We start from the raw sequence: 17,837 nt of genomic DNA on the forward strand, positions 1-17,837 counted from the left end.
GCAGATATTAGTGAGAATGTAAAAACGTAAATCATATGATGCGTTTTCCTAAATCATAAGATGTTTTGCATAATTTTCTGGCCAGATTTTTTGAACTTTTTACCAGCCTTAGGATTGATATGTTAAAATGATCTAGAGGAAATCATCAACATTGGAACTCTATTGAACTCTTACAAACTTTGGTATATTGATTAGCAATATCGTGGGTAATTTTTAGGTACCGAGACGCCGAGCCACTATGCAAGCGGGCTCTAGAAATTAGAGAGAAGGCACTTGGTCCAGACCATCCTGATGTAGCAAAGCAGTTGAACAATTTGGCATTACTCTGTCAGAACCAAAACAAATACGATGAGGTAAGTATCGCGATTTGGAACTAGTTTCCTACATCTAGGCCACATCCCCACTGAATTTTTAATTTCCCCGCCTGTCGTTCGAGAGCAATTTTTCGGGCGTTAGTCGGTTTGTTTTAATTATAGCTGCGAAGCTGTAAGCTGAGCGAAGCTATATTGCGGTGCTCTTGGTTTTTTTACGACTCGAAGAGGAGTATTGGTTTTCTTAAGATTTTTTTTTACGACTCGAAGAGGAGTATTGGTTTTCTTAAGGTTTTTTTTTTTTACCGGAAGTACTATTCGTTCAGACGCTGCTTTGACCTAAAAGCGAAAGTGAGTAAAATTGCCGTGTGAACTAATTTTTTCTGAGCGAGAGAAGTTTTTTGATCATGCGCTGCGTTTAGTGAATGACTTTTTGACTTTGCAAAGTAGTTTTTGACTGAATGGCACATATAGATAACCGTTTTATGCTGTTTTTTCGTCTAAGTGGCCCAATTTTTTTGCGTGTAATTTAGTTTTTTGTAGAAATAATTTTTATTCGATGCTAAATTGAAATGTCAACCTCGGAAATTGATACCACAGTGTTTTGCAGAGCCTGTAGATGCCATTCAAGTTCAAAATTGTCACATATTTCTTGATTTTTTAGTTAATTTTTGTCTTTTTTTGTATTAATTTCTTTATTTTTGGATCTTTCAACCCTCTTTTTGTCAGAAATCAGTTAATATGACAACTTCTTTTTAATAATTTATATACTTAAGGCCTCTTTCTATCTCGATGTTATTTTGCTCTATAAAATTGTACATATGCTAATTCTATTTTGGTAGTTTTTTTCGATTTTTGTCAGTTTTTTGTTTGTATTTTGGTTTAAATTACTAGAAATAGTCATTTTTTGGCGTTAAGTTTTTGGAAAACACTTAAAACTTTTTCCTAAATGAAGGCTTTAAAGTTTTTTGACGATTTTTTCTGCAAAATCTTTACATTTTTCATGTTTGAATTCGGCTTTTTCATAACTTTTGTTCTCTTTTCTGGAGGATAAATCTTTGTATCGGATGACTTGTTATCTGTTCTATGTCTCGAATGCTGAACAATGAAATGTATTCGTTTTTCTTGATTTTTTTAATTTCATTTTTAACTTTCAAAAGTCAAGAATGTCTTTGTTTCGGTGTTCCTTACATTGTGCCCATATTTTTCACATTCTAGTTGGTATCATTCTAGCTTTGTCCTGGCACCTACATTCATTTTTGTTAAATTGATTTTGGTTGTTAAAAATTGAATGATTTCAGCTTTTTCTTAGATTTTCGTCATTTCTTTGGTTTGCAATTGATTTCATTCAACGTAAAGCAGTACTGAGAACTTGCTAGCAAGCTTTTTCCAAAATTTCCACTTCTTACTATTTACTGCATTTTTTTCCGGCCTTGGTATTAATTTAAACGATTTTTTGCCTTTGAATATTTTTCTGCTGCTTATATCTTTTCTATGACCAATTTAATTTTTGAATTAATATGAAATCATGTTTTCTATCATATGTACAACAAGTAAGAAGTTTGTTGTTTTTTGTCTTATTTGCAGTGATTAGAAATCTGATTGTAGTGGTTTTCTGATGCTTAATTTTGAGCATTCTTTTTGAAAAATTTAACTTAGTTTCTTGAGATTATTATCTGCCGTTAGCTTTCGCGATCTTTTTGAGATCAGAATCGTGAACTATTTGAGGGCAATTGATAGCCCTGTCAGCTTTTTCAGCTCATCAGGTTTTTGATCATCCTAATTATTCGGACTTTTTTAACGTTACCAAACGTTTTCAGTAATATAAAATTTTGTTGCATTTTGTTTCTCTTGGTGAGTGGTTTGAGTTCCACCAATTTTTAGATCAGACCTGGGAAGGTAATGAGTTAAAGGTTTAATACAAAAGGTAATGGTTTCCGCTGCAATTACAGTTTTGTTTGTGAAGTTTTGACGACGCTTTGAGTCGCTTCCGGATTTCTTCCGGCTATGTTCTTAAGGTTTTTTTTTACCGGAAGTACTATTCGTTCAGGCGATGTATTGACCTAAAAGCGAAAGTGAGCGAAATTGCCTTGTGAACTAATTTTTTCTGAGCGAGAGACGTTTTTTGATCATGGGCTGCGTTTAGTGAATGACTTTTTGACTTTGAAAAGTAGTTTTTGACTGAATGGCACATATAGATATCCGTTTTTAGCCGTTTTTTCGGCTAAGTGGCCCAGTTTTTTTTGCTTTTAATTTGGTTTTTTGTAGTAATGATTTTTATTCGATGCTGTATTGAATTGCAAAACCTCGGAAATTAATACCACAGTTTTTTGGAGAGCCTGAAAATGTGTTTGAAGTTCAAAATTGGCACATATTTCTTGATTTTTTAGTTAGTTTTTGACTTTTTTTTCTAGTAATTTCTTCAATTTTGGATCTTTCAGCTGTGTTTTTGTCAAAAATCAGTTAACGTAGCAACTTTCCTTTGACAATTCATATACTCAACGCCTCTTTCTACCTGGATGTAATTTTGTGTTTATTAAAATTGCACATATGCTAATCCGATTTTGGTAGTTTTTTCCCAATTTTTCTGTTTTTTTTTTGTAATTTGAATTTAATTACTAGAAATAGTCTTTTTGTGCAACATGGGAGACTTCAAAAAAAATCTGTTTTTGGCATTCATTTTTTTGGCTTTAAGTTTTTGAAAAAACAGTTACTTTTTTTCATAAATGCAGTCTCAAAAATTTATTGAACATTTTATTCTGCAAAATTCTGTAAAATTATTTTGTTTGTTTGAATTCTGCTTTTTCTTTTTTTTGTGTTTTGTTCAGGGGAAGGATTTTTGTCTCGTTGTCTTTTCAACGTCTCGAACGCTGAACAATGAAATGTATTCGCTTTTCTTGATTTTTTGTAACAAACAATAACTTTTCTAACTTTCAAAAATCAAGAATTAGTCTTTTTGTTACGGTTTTCCTTACATTGTGTCCATATTTATCACATTATTGTTTGTATCATTCTGGCTTTGTCCTAGCACCTTCATTTATATTCCTTATATTGATTTCTTCAGTTGTTAAAATTTGAATCATTTCAGCTTTTTCTTAGATTTTTCTCATTTCTTTGGTTTGCAAATGTTTTCATTCAACTTAAGCCAGTACTGAGAGTTTGCTAGAAAACCTTTTCCAAATTTTCCACTTATTACTATTTATTGCATTTTTCTTTAGGCCTTGGTATTTCTTTAAAACGATTTTTGGTCTTTGATTATTATTCTTTTGCTTGTCTTTTCTATGATTAATTTAATTTTTGATTCAGTAAGAAATCATGTTTTCTAGAATATATACATAAAGGAAGAAGTATATGTTGTTTTTGTTTTAATTGCAGTGATTAGAGATCTAATTGTGGTGGTTTTTTTTTAAATTTGACCATTCTTTTTTAGAAAAATTCAGCTTAGTTTCTAAGATTGTTTTCTGCTGTTTACTTTCGCGATATTTTTGATAAAAGAATCATGAATTATTTGAGGACAATTGATACCACTGTCATTTTTTTCAGCCGGTCCGTAATTTGACCATCCTCATTATTTTGGACTTTTTTAACGTTACCAAACGTTTTCACTAATATTAAATTTTGTTGCATTTTGTCTCTCGTGGTGACAGTAGGTTAAATTTCACCAATTGTGAGATCAGACCTGAGGAGGTAATGAGTTAATGATTTAAAATAAAAGGTTATGGTTTCAGCTGCAATTAGGGTTTTCTGTGAACTTTTGATCCTTCGAGTCGCTTCCGGAATTCTTCCGGCTATGTTTTTTTTTAAAGGAAGTAGATTTGTTCACGCGGCATTTTGACCTAAAAGCGAAAGTGTGAGAAAAGCTGTCTTGGTGAACAGATTTTCGCTAAGCGAGAGAAGTTTTTTGATCATGCGCTGCGTTTAGTGAATGACTTTTTGACTTTGAAAAGTAGTTTTTGACTGAATTGCACATATAGATAACCGTTTTTAGCCGTTTTTTCGTCTAAGTGGCCCAATTTTTTTGCTTTTAATTTAGTTTTTTGTAGAAATAATTTTTATTCGATGCTAAATTGAAATGTCAACTTCGGAAATTGATACCACAGTGTTTTGCAGAGCCTGAAAATGCGTTTCAAGTTGAAAATTGGCACATAATTCTTTATTTTTTTAGTTAATTTTTGGCTTTTTTTAATAATTTCTTCATTTTTGGATCTTTTAACCGTCGTTTTATCAGAAATCAGTTAATATGGCAACTTCTCTATGATAATTCCTATACTCCACGCTTCTTTCTACCTCGATGTAATTTTAATTCATAAAATTGTATATATGCGAATCCGGTTTTGGAAGTTTTTTTTTTCAGATTTTTTGTCAGTTTTTCGTTTGTATTTTGGTTGTAATTGATAGAAATAGTTTTTTTGTGCAACATGAGGGACTTTAATTTCGTTTCATTAAAAATTCAATCATTTTTTGGCGTTAAGTTTTGAAAAAAACAGATAAAACTTTTTCATAAATGCAGTCTTTTTAAAACTTCTTTGACCATTTTTTTGCAAATTGTTTCAATGTTTCGTATTTATGAATGCTGCTTTTTCCTATTTTTTGTTCTCTTCAGGAGGATAGATCTTTGTATCGGATGACTAGTTATCTTTTCTATGTCTTGAATGCTGAACAATGAAATGTATTCGTTTTTCTTGAATTTTTTAAATTGATTTTCAACTTTCAAAAATCAATTTGTCTTTTTTTTACGGTGTTCCTTATATTGTGCCCATATTTACATTTTAGTTAGTATCATTCTAGCTTTGTCCTGGTACCCACGTTTATTTTCGGTAGATTGATTTCTTCAGTTGTAAAAAAAATGACTTATTTCAGCTTTTTCTTAGATTTTCGTCATATCTTTGGTTTCCAATTGATTTCATTCAACATAAGGCAGTACTGAGAACTTGATAGCAAGCTTTTTCCAAAATTTCAACTTATGACTAATTACTACAGCTTTCAGCTTACTACTACTTACGGCCTTGGTATTAATTAAAACGATTTTTTGCCTTTGAATATTCTGCTGCTTATGTCTTTTCTATGATCAATTTTATTTTTGATTAAGTATGAAATCATGTCTAGCTTATGTACAAGAAGGAACAGGTTTGTGTTGTTTTTTGTCTTAATGGCAGTGATTAGAAGTGTAATTATAGGTGTTTTCTTATTCTTAATTTTGAGCTTTCTTTTTAAAAGATTTAACATGGTTTCTAAGATTATTATCTGCCGTTTGCTTTCGCGATCTTTTTCAGATTAGAATCATGAATCATTTGAGGGCTATTGATAACCTTGTCAGCTTTTTCAGACTATCAGGTTTTTGACCATCTGAATTATTTTGGATTTTGTAACGTTAGCAAACGTTTTCGATAATATAAAATTTTGCTGCAATTTGTTTCTTGGTGACAGTGGTTTAAGTTTCAACAATTTTTAGAGCAGACCTGGAGAGGTAGTGAGTTAATGGTTTAATACAAAAGGTGGTGGCTTCCGCTGCAATTACGGTTTTGTTAGTGAAGTTTTGACGCTTCGAGTCGCTTCCGGAATTCTTCCGGCTATGTTTTTTGTTTCGTCGTCTGACGCTCTTTTTTCGTTTTACATTTGTTCACACAGCAAAGCTGAAAAAGTCAAATTTTCTTAATGACTTCTTCCTCTCACTAACGGCATTTGCGCGCGTGACGTCATTTCTCACTCGCTTTAGAAAAAATTTTTAGGTTATTTGCGTGATTAGATTTTGATCATACGTGACTTACCTCACTCAATAAAATGACTTTTGCACTTTAAAACTTAAGTTTAATTTGAATTTGTTTAAGGTCAAAGGAACTCATTTGTGCAGTAAAGGTCCCTAATAAGAGGCTTCTGCGGAATGAATTTTAACAAGCATTGTTAATTTATCGCTGAATGTTTTTTACCTAGTTTTTTTTGAGCGGCGTCGATTTTTTTTTCAATTTTGATCTTTATTCGTTTCTGTCTCTATTTTATGGCACGCAGGTCTATTCTTTCGCAGCTATTCCGGCAATCTTCCGGCTATGTTTTTAAATTAAGTTTTTAGAATAAAGTTGTTCTAAATCATATTAATAGGTAGCTGTATGCCTGAGATCATTTCTGATCATCTCAAGCATCTGGTAGAATTTGAGATGCAATCTTGAGCTGGCATTTTTTAGTGATTAGTTTTTGTCAAGTTTTTTAATAGCCGCAAAGCGATAGCTGGCGGTATTTTTGGCCTTCTGTTTTTTTTATTTCGTCTGGATTTTTGATACGACCATATGACACCACAAGCTGTTTTTCATTCATGCAATTTCAACTGAATTGCTTGCGTGACGTCATTTTCTACTCTTGTGGAGCGAGTTTTTGTTCATTTGCGTGATTAAGTTGTTGGTCACACGTGACTTACCTCATTCTCAAAATTGACTTCCTAACTCTTAAACTGATTTTTCTTTACTTTAATTCAGAGAGATATTGTCAAGTATGTGTATATCACTCTAATTGAAGGTTATTTAAGAGCATCGTATAGAAGCAGCAATGAGTGAAACATTCTCATTCAAAAAAAAACATCTCAGCACTTAATAAAAAGTTCCTTTTTGGTCTGTTATCAGTCCTCTGGTCTCTTTCAAGCGTTTTTTTTTGCTTGATCGACGTTTCCTCTGGCCCACTTGACTTTTCGTCCTCAAAAACGGCTTAAACAGGAAACGCTCCGAGTGCATTAAGGTCTCATAGAGCATTACGCCTATCCAGTGTCTAAGAATGCGATTCACCAAAACCGTTTTAGCACACAATTTCATGGCGCAAAGGGTGGTTCATAATCTTGAAATCTGAGCCCGTTACCTCTCTTTGCCTACTCAATCAACGCAATCACCCTATTCGACTCGAACACACATCCAGTCCTCCCACCTCTACCCCCTCTTGTCGAGCCAGCTCTCCCAACCCGACCCCTCCCCCCCCCCCCCGTCCCAATCGGTTGACCCCCCCCCCCCCCTCCTATTTTGCTAAGACCCCTCTCTGCCTGCCCTCAATGGAAGCATCTTTGAGCGCCAGCTGTTTACTATCGAAGCCAACCGCTCGCCGGTAGTTTGAGAGTAATTCGCCCCACGTTAGTCGGTTGTGTTTTTTAGGTTCGGTTCTCTACTTTTTACCTCATTTTTTCGATATATTCAGGAAGTTTTGTGCTTACATATGGTAGTCATTTTTTGAAAAGAAATTAACTATTCAAGAGAATTTGAAATAAGCTATGGTTTTCGAGTAGAAACGTTTTAAGAATTTCCAAGATTCTGAAAATATCACCTTTTGCTTTTCACTCCCAATTTGTTTCCTCCGTTTTTGTTCAAAATTTAGTTTGTATAATGATTTAACTAATTTTTATTAGTTTAGTCTCTGATTGGTTAGGTCAGAAGTTAAGATTTACTTGGATTTGCTTTTGGAGTCTTCCAGATATCTGTTTTTATTTCATCGAAAATTTCTTTCGATTTACCTTAGCTCACAGCTTGTCTGCTCAAAGTGTTTTTAAACAGAAGCCAGCTCACAGCTTGTCTGCTCAAAGTGTTTTTAAGTAGAAGCCGCTAAAAACAATAGGCAATCAACAGACTCAGTATTGAAAACGAAATCCAACAATTTAAATGGATAAACTCATAAAGCACAATTTTAGATACCAACTACCTGAACTTTGTTCTTTCAAGTCTTTACTGCCACATCTAATGCTTTTCAGTTTTGATACTAGTCCCTGTATCCTCTCACTAGGTATCTTGAGTAAATCTAACAACGAAATGAAATCAAAATAGTTCGCACAAAATAGTTATTGTACTACAATCAATTTTCATTTTTTGTTTTCTTTACATCCCAATTTGGGTTACAGGAATCAATAGCTGCTGTTTTCCGGCAATCTGTCAAATATGTTTTTAATGCCACGGAACAAACAGTTTTTTGTTCTCGTTTTGCTAATGGAAGCAGCATCAGCAATAGGTCTCTGCCAGACAAATTCAAAACCTATTCGAAGTTTCATAGTTTTTAAAATTATAAACAACGTTGTTTACCAACACTGATTCATGGTTACGGACGGACAACAATGAGACTTGAGAATTTTGCATTTTTCTTATTATTTAGTTCTTTTTGTTCACAGTTAAAGGATCAGATCTTCAAGCTTAGCATTATCGCTGTTTCTTCATGTGCTCTCATTGATAAGAAAGAATTGTTGTAAATAATTTTGAGTCAATAAATAACGAGCCACAGCAATTTTTGAGTTTTCGCTTCACGTCGAGCGATGCTGGTGTTGTCCTAGCTAAAAGAGTCCGCCGTAAAATGTTTTTATTGGAGCAATTTCGTTTTTGCTGAGGTGATAACAGTTTTGTGGAGACTGAATTTATTTTAAATTATTTTCCTTCGTTGTAAGAGGTGTTTTGTCTTGTTATTCTCTTAAAGTTTTACTTTATTGGCCTTCTTTCTCAAGGTTTTTGGCATGATTTGTCAAGGTTGAAGAATATTTGTTCTCTACTGTTGAGGTTCAAGTTGGCTTCTGTGGCTGAATTGCATTTAGTGGGCGTTATCATCGCCTGTTTACAATGTGTTTTCATTGTTTTTTCAAAACATATTTGAAGGATTATGTGAGCTTCAAGTGTGCTCGCAGGATCCAGAATAGATTTAGTTTTCTGTGTAAGCTAATTTGTTTGACTTTTATTGTTTTCTTAGTTAAATTGTTTCTGTCCAGTACGAGTGCACCTTATAAAATTGGTGTGCTGCATTTAACTTGACTATCTTTAAAATTTGTTTGAAAGAATGATCCATTTTTATTTGCTCTCGCACGAAATTTGAGGTATGTGTTATTATTGTAAAGTATGTGTTCCTTTTTTCATGCAAAATTTTTGCTCAACAGTTTTTGCGCTTTTTCTTGAACTTTCTCTCGCTCTCGTGACAATTTCAGGCTGGATTTTTGTGTGATTAATAGCCACCGTCAGCCTCTGAACGGCTATTATTTAGGCGCTCTCCTTTTTTCAATTCGCTGTTTCAACTGAAAGGATTTTAAATTCTTTCACGTATTGAATTACGCTATGTCCATACGGTCAAAGTGAAAAGAGCAAAAGCAAAAGAGATGGGATAAACGTAAAAAGCCCGGTCGTTAAGTCATAATGCATTAGGTTATTAAAGTTCATTAAAGCGATTGCTAACTGACATTAGTTTTATGCTGAACAGCTTTGTTTAGAGGCTGAATGTAGTGTAATTTTATAATCTAAATGATTATGTAGAATTTACACACCAAATAAGAACAATTTGACACCTAGAAAAATTCTGTCAATTTCTATCTTTTAATTCTTTTGTTTCAATCCCAATGTGCGTCAAGGGGGTCAAAGGAGGCTATTTTCCGGCAATTTGCCGGCTTTATCTAAATTTCATCCCGAAGTGCGAAAATGGTTGAGCAAAAAGTTTGCATGTAAAAAGACAAACACTCTTTACAATAATTGCGTCGATTTCGTTCAAACTGTTGCTTGTATGGAGGCGATTGTGAGCAAATCGATGGCGAGGCATGTTTAGCTTACGGGTAAATGTTGCAAATTCACATCCGGGAGGTTGTGGCTCGAAATCTTCCTGTGTTGCTTTTTCTGCACCCACGAAAGTTTAGCTTTACTACACACGTTTGAATGAAGTCATTTTTTTGGACGCAGCTTAGATGCTATGCAATAGTTTCAGTTGGTACCGAAACGTTATAACTACTTTTTGACAACTTGATTTCAAAACCTATCCGTGATTTTTTTGTCTTGCCCAGTTTTTGTGTTGTCTTAGCTCGTAGTATGGTCATTGACAGTGCTCGTAGTTTGCTAATGTGAAAATTCATAATGGTTTGAGTTAATGATTGGTGTTTATCATTAACATGACACTACAGCATTTCAAAATTTTTTCAACTTTTTGCCATTTTTTTTGTAACCGTGTCACTCAATTTGATTAAACGTCAAATCAATTTTAGTTCGCTACTAAAGGTTAATTTTCCGATTCAATTGTTTCAGTTCATAGCTAATAATTTTTGCTCACTTTTTGTCGTTTATTAATAGCCGCCCTCATCTTCTCAGCTGGCTATTATAGCGCTCCTAATTTTTTACAATTCAAAGAATTTTTACAATTCAAAGAATTTGAATTGTATTGGTGCGATGTCTTTTTTTTTAAGATCTGTTCACACATTTTCATGATATTTGAAGTCAAATTGGAGTAGTGGTTTTGGTCACGCCGAAACAGGACATGGAGCGAAAAAGCGGGTGATTTTGCGGCGTGAATTTTTTTATCTCTTATTTTAAAGTAGAGTGCGAAAATGGTGTTTGAACAAAAATTCGGTTTCTCGGTAGTGGTTTTTTTGTTCACATGCGGCATTTCACTCTGATTTTTACTGTTTTTTCGGATTTTCTGGATCGGATTTTCTAAATGGTTTTCCCAATCCATTCACAGCTCATTCTAGTCCTAGTTTTTTGTTTGAATTAAATTTTCATTTCTCGCTAGTGGTTTTTTTGTTTACATGCGGCATTTTGACATTAATTTTTTTTGTTTTTTTCTTATTTTTTGATCTGATTTTTTAGAAATGGTTTTCTCAATTCACTCCATTCTAGTCCATTTTAGGTCTAGTTTTTCTGTTTAGTCAATGAAAATTCATTGAATTGTACGTCAGGACTTGTCCTGCTATATTTTTTTACTTCGTCGATTTCGCTTTACCCATTTTGCCGCTTTTTCGACATTTTGCGTGAAATCTTTTTGACTTATCTAGGCTAGTTTCACTCTTCTGTCATTCTGCTCAAAGTCCTTTTAAACAGCAGCTGCTCAGCAAAGCAATTCAAAATGAAGAGAGTCAGTATAAAAAATCAAAGTCAGAAATAGAAACAGGATAAACCCATAAAGCCCATTTTTAGATGCCCGGTACTTGAAATTTGTTCTCATAAGTTTTAGTTACTGTCTATAATGCTTATTGGCATTGATACTAGACCCTGTAGCCTCTCACTGAGAGACAGGAGTTTGTTCAATTACGAATTGACATCAAAATAAATCGCACTTAAGAATGTTTTTATACAAAAATCAATTTTTGTTGATATTTTCTTTTCTTTCAATCCCAATAGAGTTATGGGAATCAACGGCGGCTATTTTTCGGCAATCTGCCGGGTATGTTTTTCTCTTGAAATTTGATCCCATTACAATCGTCATCGTTTGCTAATGAAGCATAAAGGATTTGACAACTTGATTTCAAAACCTATCCGTGATTTTTTAGTCTTGCCCAGTTTTTGTGTTGTCTTAGCTCGTAGTATGGTCATTGACAGTGCTCGTAGTTTGCTAATGAGAAAATTTATAATGGTTTTGGTTTGAGTTGATGATTGGTGTTTACCATTAACATGACACTACAGCATTTCAAACTTTTTCAACTTTTTGCCATTTTTTTTGTAACCGTGTCACTCAATTTGATTAAACGTCAAATCAATTTTAGTTCGCTAATAAAGGTTAATTTTCCGATTCAATTGTTTCAGTTCATAGCTAATGGTTTTGCTCACTTTTTGTCGTTTATTAATAGCCGCCCTCATAAAAATGTTTTTATACAAAAATCAATTTTTGTTGATATTTTCTTTTCTTTCAATCCCAATAGAGTTATGGGAATCAACGGCGGCTATTTTTCGGCAATTTGCCGGGTAAGTTTTTCTCTTGAAATTTGATCCCATGACAATCATCATCGTTTGCTAATGAAGCATAAAGGATTCTAATTATTGATTCTCAAAAATCATGTAGTGCGCAGGATCTGTTGTTGATTTGCTGGCCTCAACTCTTAGCTATTTTCTATTGACTTAAGCACCGTTTGTTTCTGAAAATTTTCAATATTTGCTTTAACAAGTTTAGTAACAAGTTTTTTGTAATCTTGTCTTCATTTGGCGTTTTGTCCTGTCTTTTTTCACCTAACGGAGGATCTTATGGTTGATTTATGACTTTGAAAGTTGCATGTTATGCTTTGATCAAGAATTTTAGCTGGTTGATTTGTTTTTCTCACTTCGATGTCAATACTTTCCAAAAACATTGTGATTTTCGCTAATTTTTCGTTTTTGCCGATTTTGCATGCTGTTGTTGATTTCTAGATTTGTTGCAATGCTTAATCAATCAAATGTGTAGTGTCAGGTTCTTTCAGTTGCTGGTTTATGGATTTTTTGATTAAAACTTATTCGAAACCGATTTTTCAAAAGTTGTTTTGTTAATAGCCGCGAAGCGCTGAGGCTATTATTGGCGTTCTCAGCCAGGTTTTTTTTATCTCGTCGTCAAGATTTTTATTACGATTATATGACGTCACAATAACTTCAAATCTGCTTTTTGTTCATTCGTTCATGCAATTCAACCTGAATTTCTTGCGTGACGTCATTTTTCTGTCTCAGTGGAGAGAGTTTTTTGTTCATTCGCGTGATTAAATTTTTGTTCACACGTGACTTGCCTCACTCTCAAAAATGACTTCCTCACTTTGAAATTGACTTTACTTTAATTCAAAGAGATAAGGTCAGGCGAATGTGTGTCACTCTAAATGAAAGTTATTTGAGAGCAGCTAATAGATTCTTAATCAAAATAAAAACATCTTAGCCCGTAATGAAAAGAATAAGTTTCTTTCTTGGTCTGTCTTTTTACTTTTTTAGACTGCAGATCTACAAAGCTATTGCGGCTATTTTCTGGCAATCTGCCAGCTATGTTTTTTTTTGTGTACATGAGATCAAATGCTTTGGGTGATGAGAATCAAAACAGGTTACCTTTCGGCAATCTATTGGTAAATAATTGATAATCGAAAGCGATAATTTGTTTTCTGCTCTAATTGGTACTGACAAATCGTAATGTCTGCTGGACTTAAACTGTCTGCTTGTTCACGTGCTGCAATTTGACTCCGTTTTCTTTTCAGATTTTTAATATTTTTTCTGAATGGTATTTAGCTGCTCGCAAACGAACTTTTTAGCAATCATATTAGTCCTGTTGGTCTTTTTTTAATGCGAGTTTTCGCTTATCGATTTTTCGTCTGCTGACTCATTTGACTTTTCCTCCTCTGAAATGGGATAAAACACGTTATGGCCCAGCGGGCATTAAGTTCTTTTAGAGGCCTTCAGCTCACTAGTCTCCAAGTATGCGGTTCAGAGAAACGGTTTTGGAGACTTATGGTGTGAAGGACGGTTCTCATAGGTTGTCTTTGTGGTTTCTCAGCTGTTCTGAAAAACAATTTCAAATGATCGGTCATTATCGAAAAAAAATCAATAATAGAAATGTGATAAACCCATAACGTACAATTATAGATGGCCGCTTCTTGAAAATTATTCATAGTTACCACATCTAATGCTGATTGGTACGTATAGTAATTTCTCCATCCTGTCAGTAAGAACCAGCATTTTTCTAACTATGAAATGAAGTTGAAAGTGTTTGCTCTTTATAATTGTTTTGGTAATTCATTTTTGTAATTTTTCTTTCAATCCCAATCGGGTTGATGAGAATCAAAACAGGTTACCTTCCGGTAATCTATTGGTAAATAATTGATAATCGAAAGCAATAATTTGATTTCTGCTCTAATTGGTACTTACAAATCGTAATGTCTGCTGGACTTAAGCTGTCTGCTTGTTCACGTGCTGCAATTTGACTCCGTATTCTTTCCAGATTTTTGATATGTTTTCTAAATGGTATTTAACTGCTCGCAAACGAACTTTTTAGCAATCATATTAGTCCTGTTGGTCTTTTTTAATGCGAGTTTTCGCATATTGATTTTCGTCTGCTGACCAATTTGACTATTCCTCCTCTGAAATGGTATAAAACAGGTAGCGCCCAGCGGGCATTAAATTCTCTTAGAGGCCTTCAGCTCATTAGTCTCCAAGTATGCGGTTCAAAGAAACGGTTTTGGAGACTTATGGTGTGAAGGACGGTTCTCATAGGTTGTCTTTGTGGTTTCTCAGCTGTTCTGAAAAACATTTTCAAATAATCGGTCATTATCGAAAAAAAAATCAATAATAGAAATGTGATAAACCCATAACGTACAATTATAGATGCCCGCTTCTTGAAAATTATTCATAGTTACCACATCTAATGCTGATTGGTACGTATAGTAATTTCTCCATCCTGTCAGTAAGAACCAGAATTTTTCTAACTATGAAATGAAGTTGAAAGTGTTTGCTCTTTATAATTGTTTTGGTAATTCATTTTTGTAATTTTTCTTTCAATCCCAATCGGTTTGATGAGAATCAAAACAGGTAACCTTCCGGCAATCTATTGGTAAATAATTGATAATCGAAAGCAATAATTTGTTTTCTGCTCTATTTGGTACTGACAAATCGTAATGTCTGCTGGACTTAAACTGTCTGCTTGTTCACGTGCTGCAATTTGACTCCGTTTTCTTTTCAAATTTTTTTTCATATTTTTTCTAAATGGTATTTAACTGCTCGCAAACGAAGTTTTTTCACGTGCTGCAATTTGACTGCGTTTTCTTTTCAGATTTTTGATATTTTTTCTAAATGGTATTTAACTGCTCGCAAACGAAGTTTTTAGCAATCATATTAATCCTGTTGGTCTTTTTTTAATGCGAGTTTGCGCTTATCGATTTTTCGTCTGCTGACCCATTTGACTTTTCCTCCTCTGAAATGAGATAAAACACGTTAGCGCCCAGCGGGCATTAAGTTCTTTTAGAGGCCTTCAGCTCACTAGTCTCCAAGTATGCGGTTCAAAGAAACGGTTTTGGAGACTTATGGTGTGAAGGACGGTTCTCATAGGTTGTCTTTGTGGTTTCTCAGCTGTTCTGAAAAACAATCTCAATTAAGCGGTCATTTTCGAAAAAAATCAATAATAGAAATGTGATAAACTCATAACGTACATTTTTAGATACCCGCTTCTTGAAAATTATTCTTAGTTTCCACATCTAATGCTGATTGGTAGGTATAGTAGTTTCTCCATCCTGTCAGTAAGAACCAGAATTTTTCTAACTATGAAATGAATTTGAAAGTGTTTGCTCTTTATTATTGTTTTGGTAATTCATTTTTGTAATTTTTCTTTCTATCCCAATCGGGTTGATGAGAATCAAAACAGGTTACCTTGCGGCAATCTATGGGTGAATAATTGATAATCGAAAGCAATTATTTGTTTTCTGCTCTAATTGGTACTGACAAATCGTAATGTCTGCTGGACTGAAACTGTCTGCTTGTTCACGTGCTGCAATTTGACTCCGTTTTCTTTTCAGCTTTTTGATATTTTTTTCTAAATTGTAATTAACTGCTCGCAAACGAACTTTTTAGCAATCATATTAGTCCTGTTGGTCTTTTTTTAATGCGAGTTTTCGCTTATCTATTTTTCGTCTGCTGACCCATATGACTTTACCTCCTCTCAAATGGGATAAAACACGTTAGCGCCCAGCGGGCATTAAGTTCTTTTAGGGGCCTTCAGCTCGCTAGTCTCCAAGTATGCCATTCAAAGAAACGTTTTTGGAGACTTATGGTGCGAAGGACGGTGCTCATAGGTTGTCTTTGTGGTTTCTCAGCTGTTTTGAAAAACAATCTCAATTAATCGGTAATTATCGAAAAAAAATCAATAATAGAAATGTGATAATCCCATAACGTACAATTTTAGATGCCCGCTTCTTGAAAATTATTCTTTGTTACCACATCTAATGCTGATTGGTACGTATACTAGTTTGTCCATCCTGTCAGTAAGAACCAGAGTTTTTTTAACTATGAAATGAAGTTGAAAGTGTTTGCTCTTTATAATTGTTTTGGTAATTCATTTTTGTAATTTTTCTTTCAATCCCAATCGGGTTGATGAGAATCAAAACAGGTTACCTTCCGGCAATTTATTGTTAAATAATTGATAATCGAAAGCAATTATTTGTTTTCTGCTCTAATTGGTACTGACAAATCGTAATGTCTGCTGGACTGAAACTGTCTGCTTGTTCACGTGCTGCAATTTGACTCCGTTTTCTTTTCAGATTTTTGATATTTTTTTCTAAATTGTAATTAACTGCTCGCAAACGAACTTTTTAGCAATCATATTAGTCCTGTTGGTCTTTTTTTAATGCGAGTTTTCGCTTATCTATTTTTCGTCTGCTGACCCATATGACTTTACCTCCTCTCAAATGGGATAAAACACGTTAGCGCCCAGTGGGCATTAAGTTCTTTTAGGGGCCTTCAGCTCACTAGTCTCCAAGTATGCGGTTCAAAGAAACGGTTTTGGAGACTTATGGTGCGAAGGACGGTGCTCATAGGTTGTCTTTGTGGTTTCTCAGCTGTTTTGAAAAACAATCTCAAATAATCGGTAATTATCGAAAAAAAATCAATAATAGAAATGTGATAAACCCATAACGTACAATTTTAGATGCCCGCTTCTTGAAAATTATTCTTTGTTACCACATCTAATGCTGATTGGTACGTATACTAGTTTCTCCATCCTGTCAGTAAGAACCAGAATTTTTCTAACTACGAAATGAAGTTGAAAGTGTTTGCTCTTTATAATTGTTTTGGTAATTCATTTTTGTAGTTTTTCTTTCAATCCCAATCGGGTCGATGAGAATCAAAACAGGTTACCTTCCGGCAATCTATTGGTAAATAATTGATAATCGAAAGCAATAATTTGTTTTCTGCTCTAATTGGTACTGACAAATCGTAATGTCTGCTGGACTTAAACTGTCTGCTTGTTCACGTGCTGCAATTTGACTCCGTTTTCTTTTCAGATTTTTGATATTTTTTCTGAATGGTATTTAACTGCTCGCAAACGAACTTTTTAGCAATCATATTAGTCCTGTTGGTCTTTTTTTAATGCGAGTTTTCGATTATCGATTTTTCGTCTGCTGACCCATATGACTTTACCTCCTCTCAAATGGGATAAAACACGTTAGCGCCCAGCGGGCATTAAGTTCTTTTAGAGGCTTTCGTCTCACTAGTCTCAAGTATGCGGTTCACAGAAACGGTTTTGGAGACTTATAGTATGAAGGACGGTTCTCATAGTTTGTCTTTGTGGTTTCTCGGCTGTTCTGAAAAACAATCTCAAATAAGCGGTCATTGTCGAAAAAAAATCAATAATAGAAATGTGATAAACCCATAACGTACAATTTTAGATGCCCTCTTCTTGAAAATTATTCTTAGTTACCACATCTAATGGTGATTGGTACGTATAGTAGTTTCTCCATCCTGTCAGTAAGAACCAGAGTTTTTCTAACTATGAAATGAAGTTGAAAGTGTTGGCTCTTTATAATTGATTTGGTTTTTCATTTTTGTAATTTTTCTTTCTATCCCAATCGGGTTGATGAAAGTCAAAACAGGTTACCTTCCTGCAATCTATTGGTAAATAATTGATAATCGAAAGCAATAATTTGTTTTCTGCTCTAATTGGTACTGACAAATCGTAATGTCTGCTGGACTTAAACTGTCTGCTTGTTCACGTGCTGCAATTTGACTCCGTTTTCTTTTCAGATTTTTGATATTTTTTCTAAATTGTATTTAACTGCTCGCAAACGAACTTTTTAGCAATCATATTAGTCCTGTTGGTCTTTTTTTAATGCGAGTTTTCGCTTAT

The 17,837-nt window shown here is 34.0% G+C and overlaps 1 protein-coding gene across 1 annotated transcript in view; it reads left to right on the forward strand.

The window, feature by feature from the left end:
* The window catches only part of LOC142348076 (uncharacterized), a 51,754-nt gene that overhangs the window by 192 nt on the left and 33,725 nt on the right, over nt 1-17,837 (forward strand). The window contains exon 2 of the mRNA XM_075399241.1: nt 218-353. Coding sequence (XP_075255356.1) covers nt 218-353 — 136 coding nt within the window. The remainder of the gene's footprint in view (nt 1-217; nt 354-17,837) is intronic.

The sequence above is a fragment of the Convolutriloba macropyga genome, chromosome 10, assembly GCF_964194025.1.
Source record: "Convolutriloba macropyga chromosome 10, txConMacr16.3, whole genome shotgun sequence".
Classification (NCBI taxonomy): domain Eukaryota; kingdom Metazoa; phylum Xenacoelomorpha; order Acoela; family Convolutidae; genus Convolutriloba; species Convolutriloba macropyga.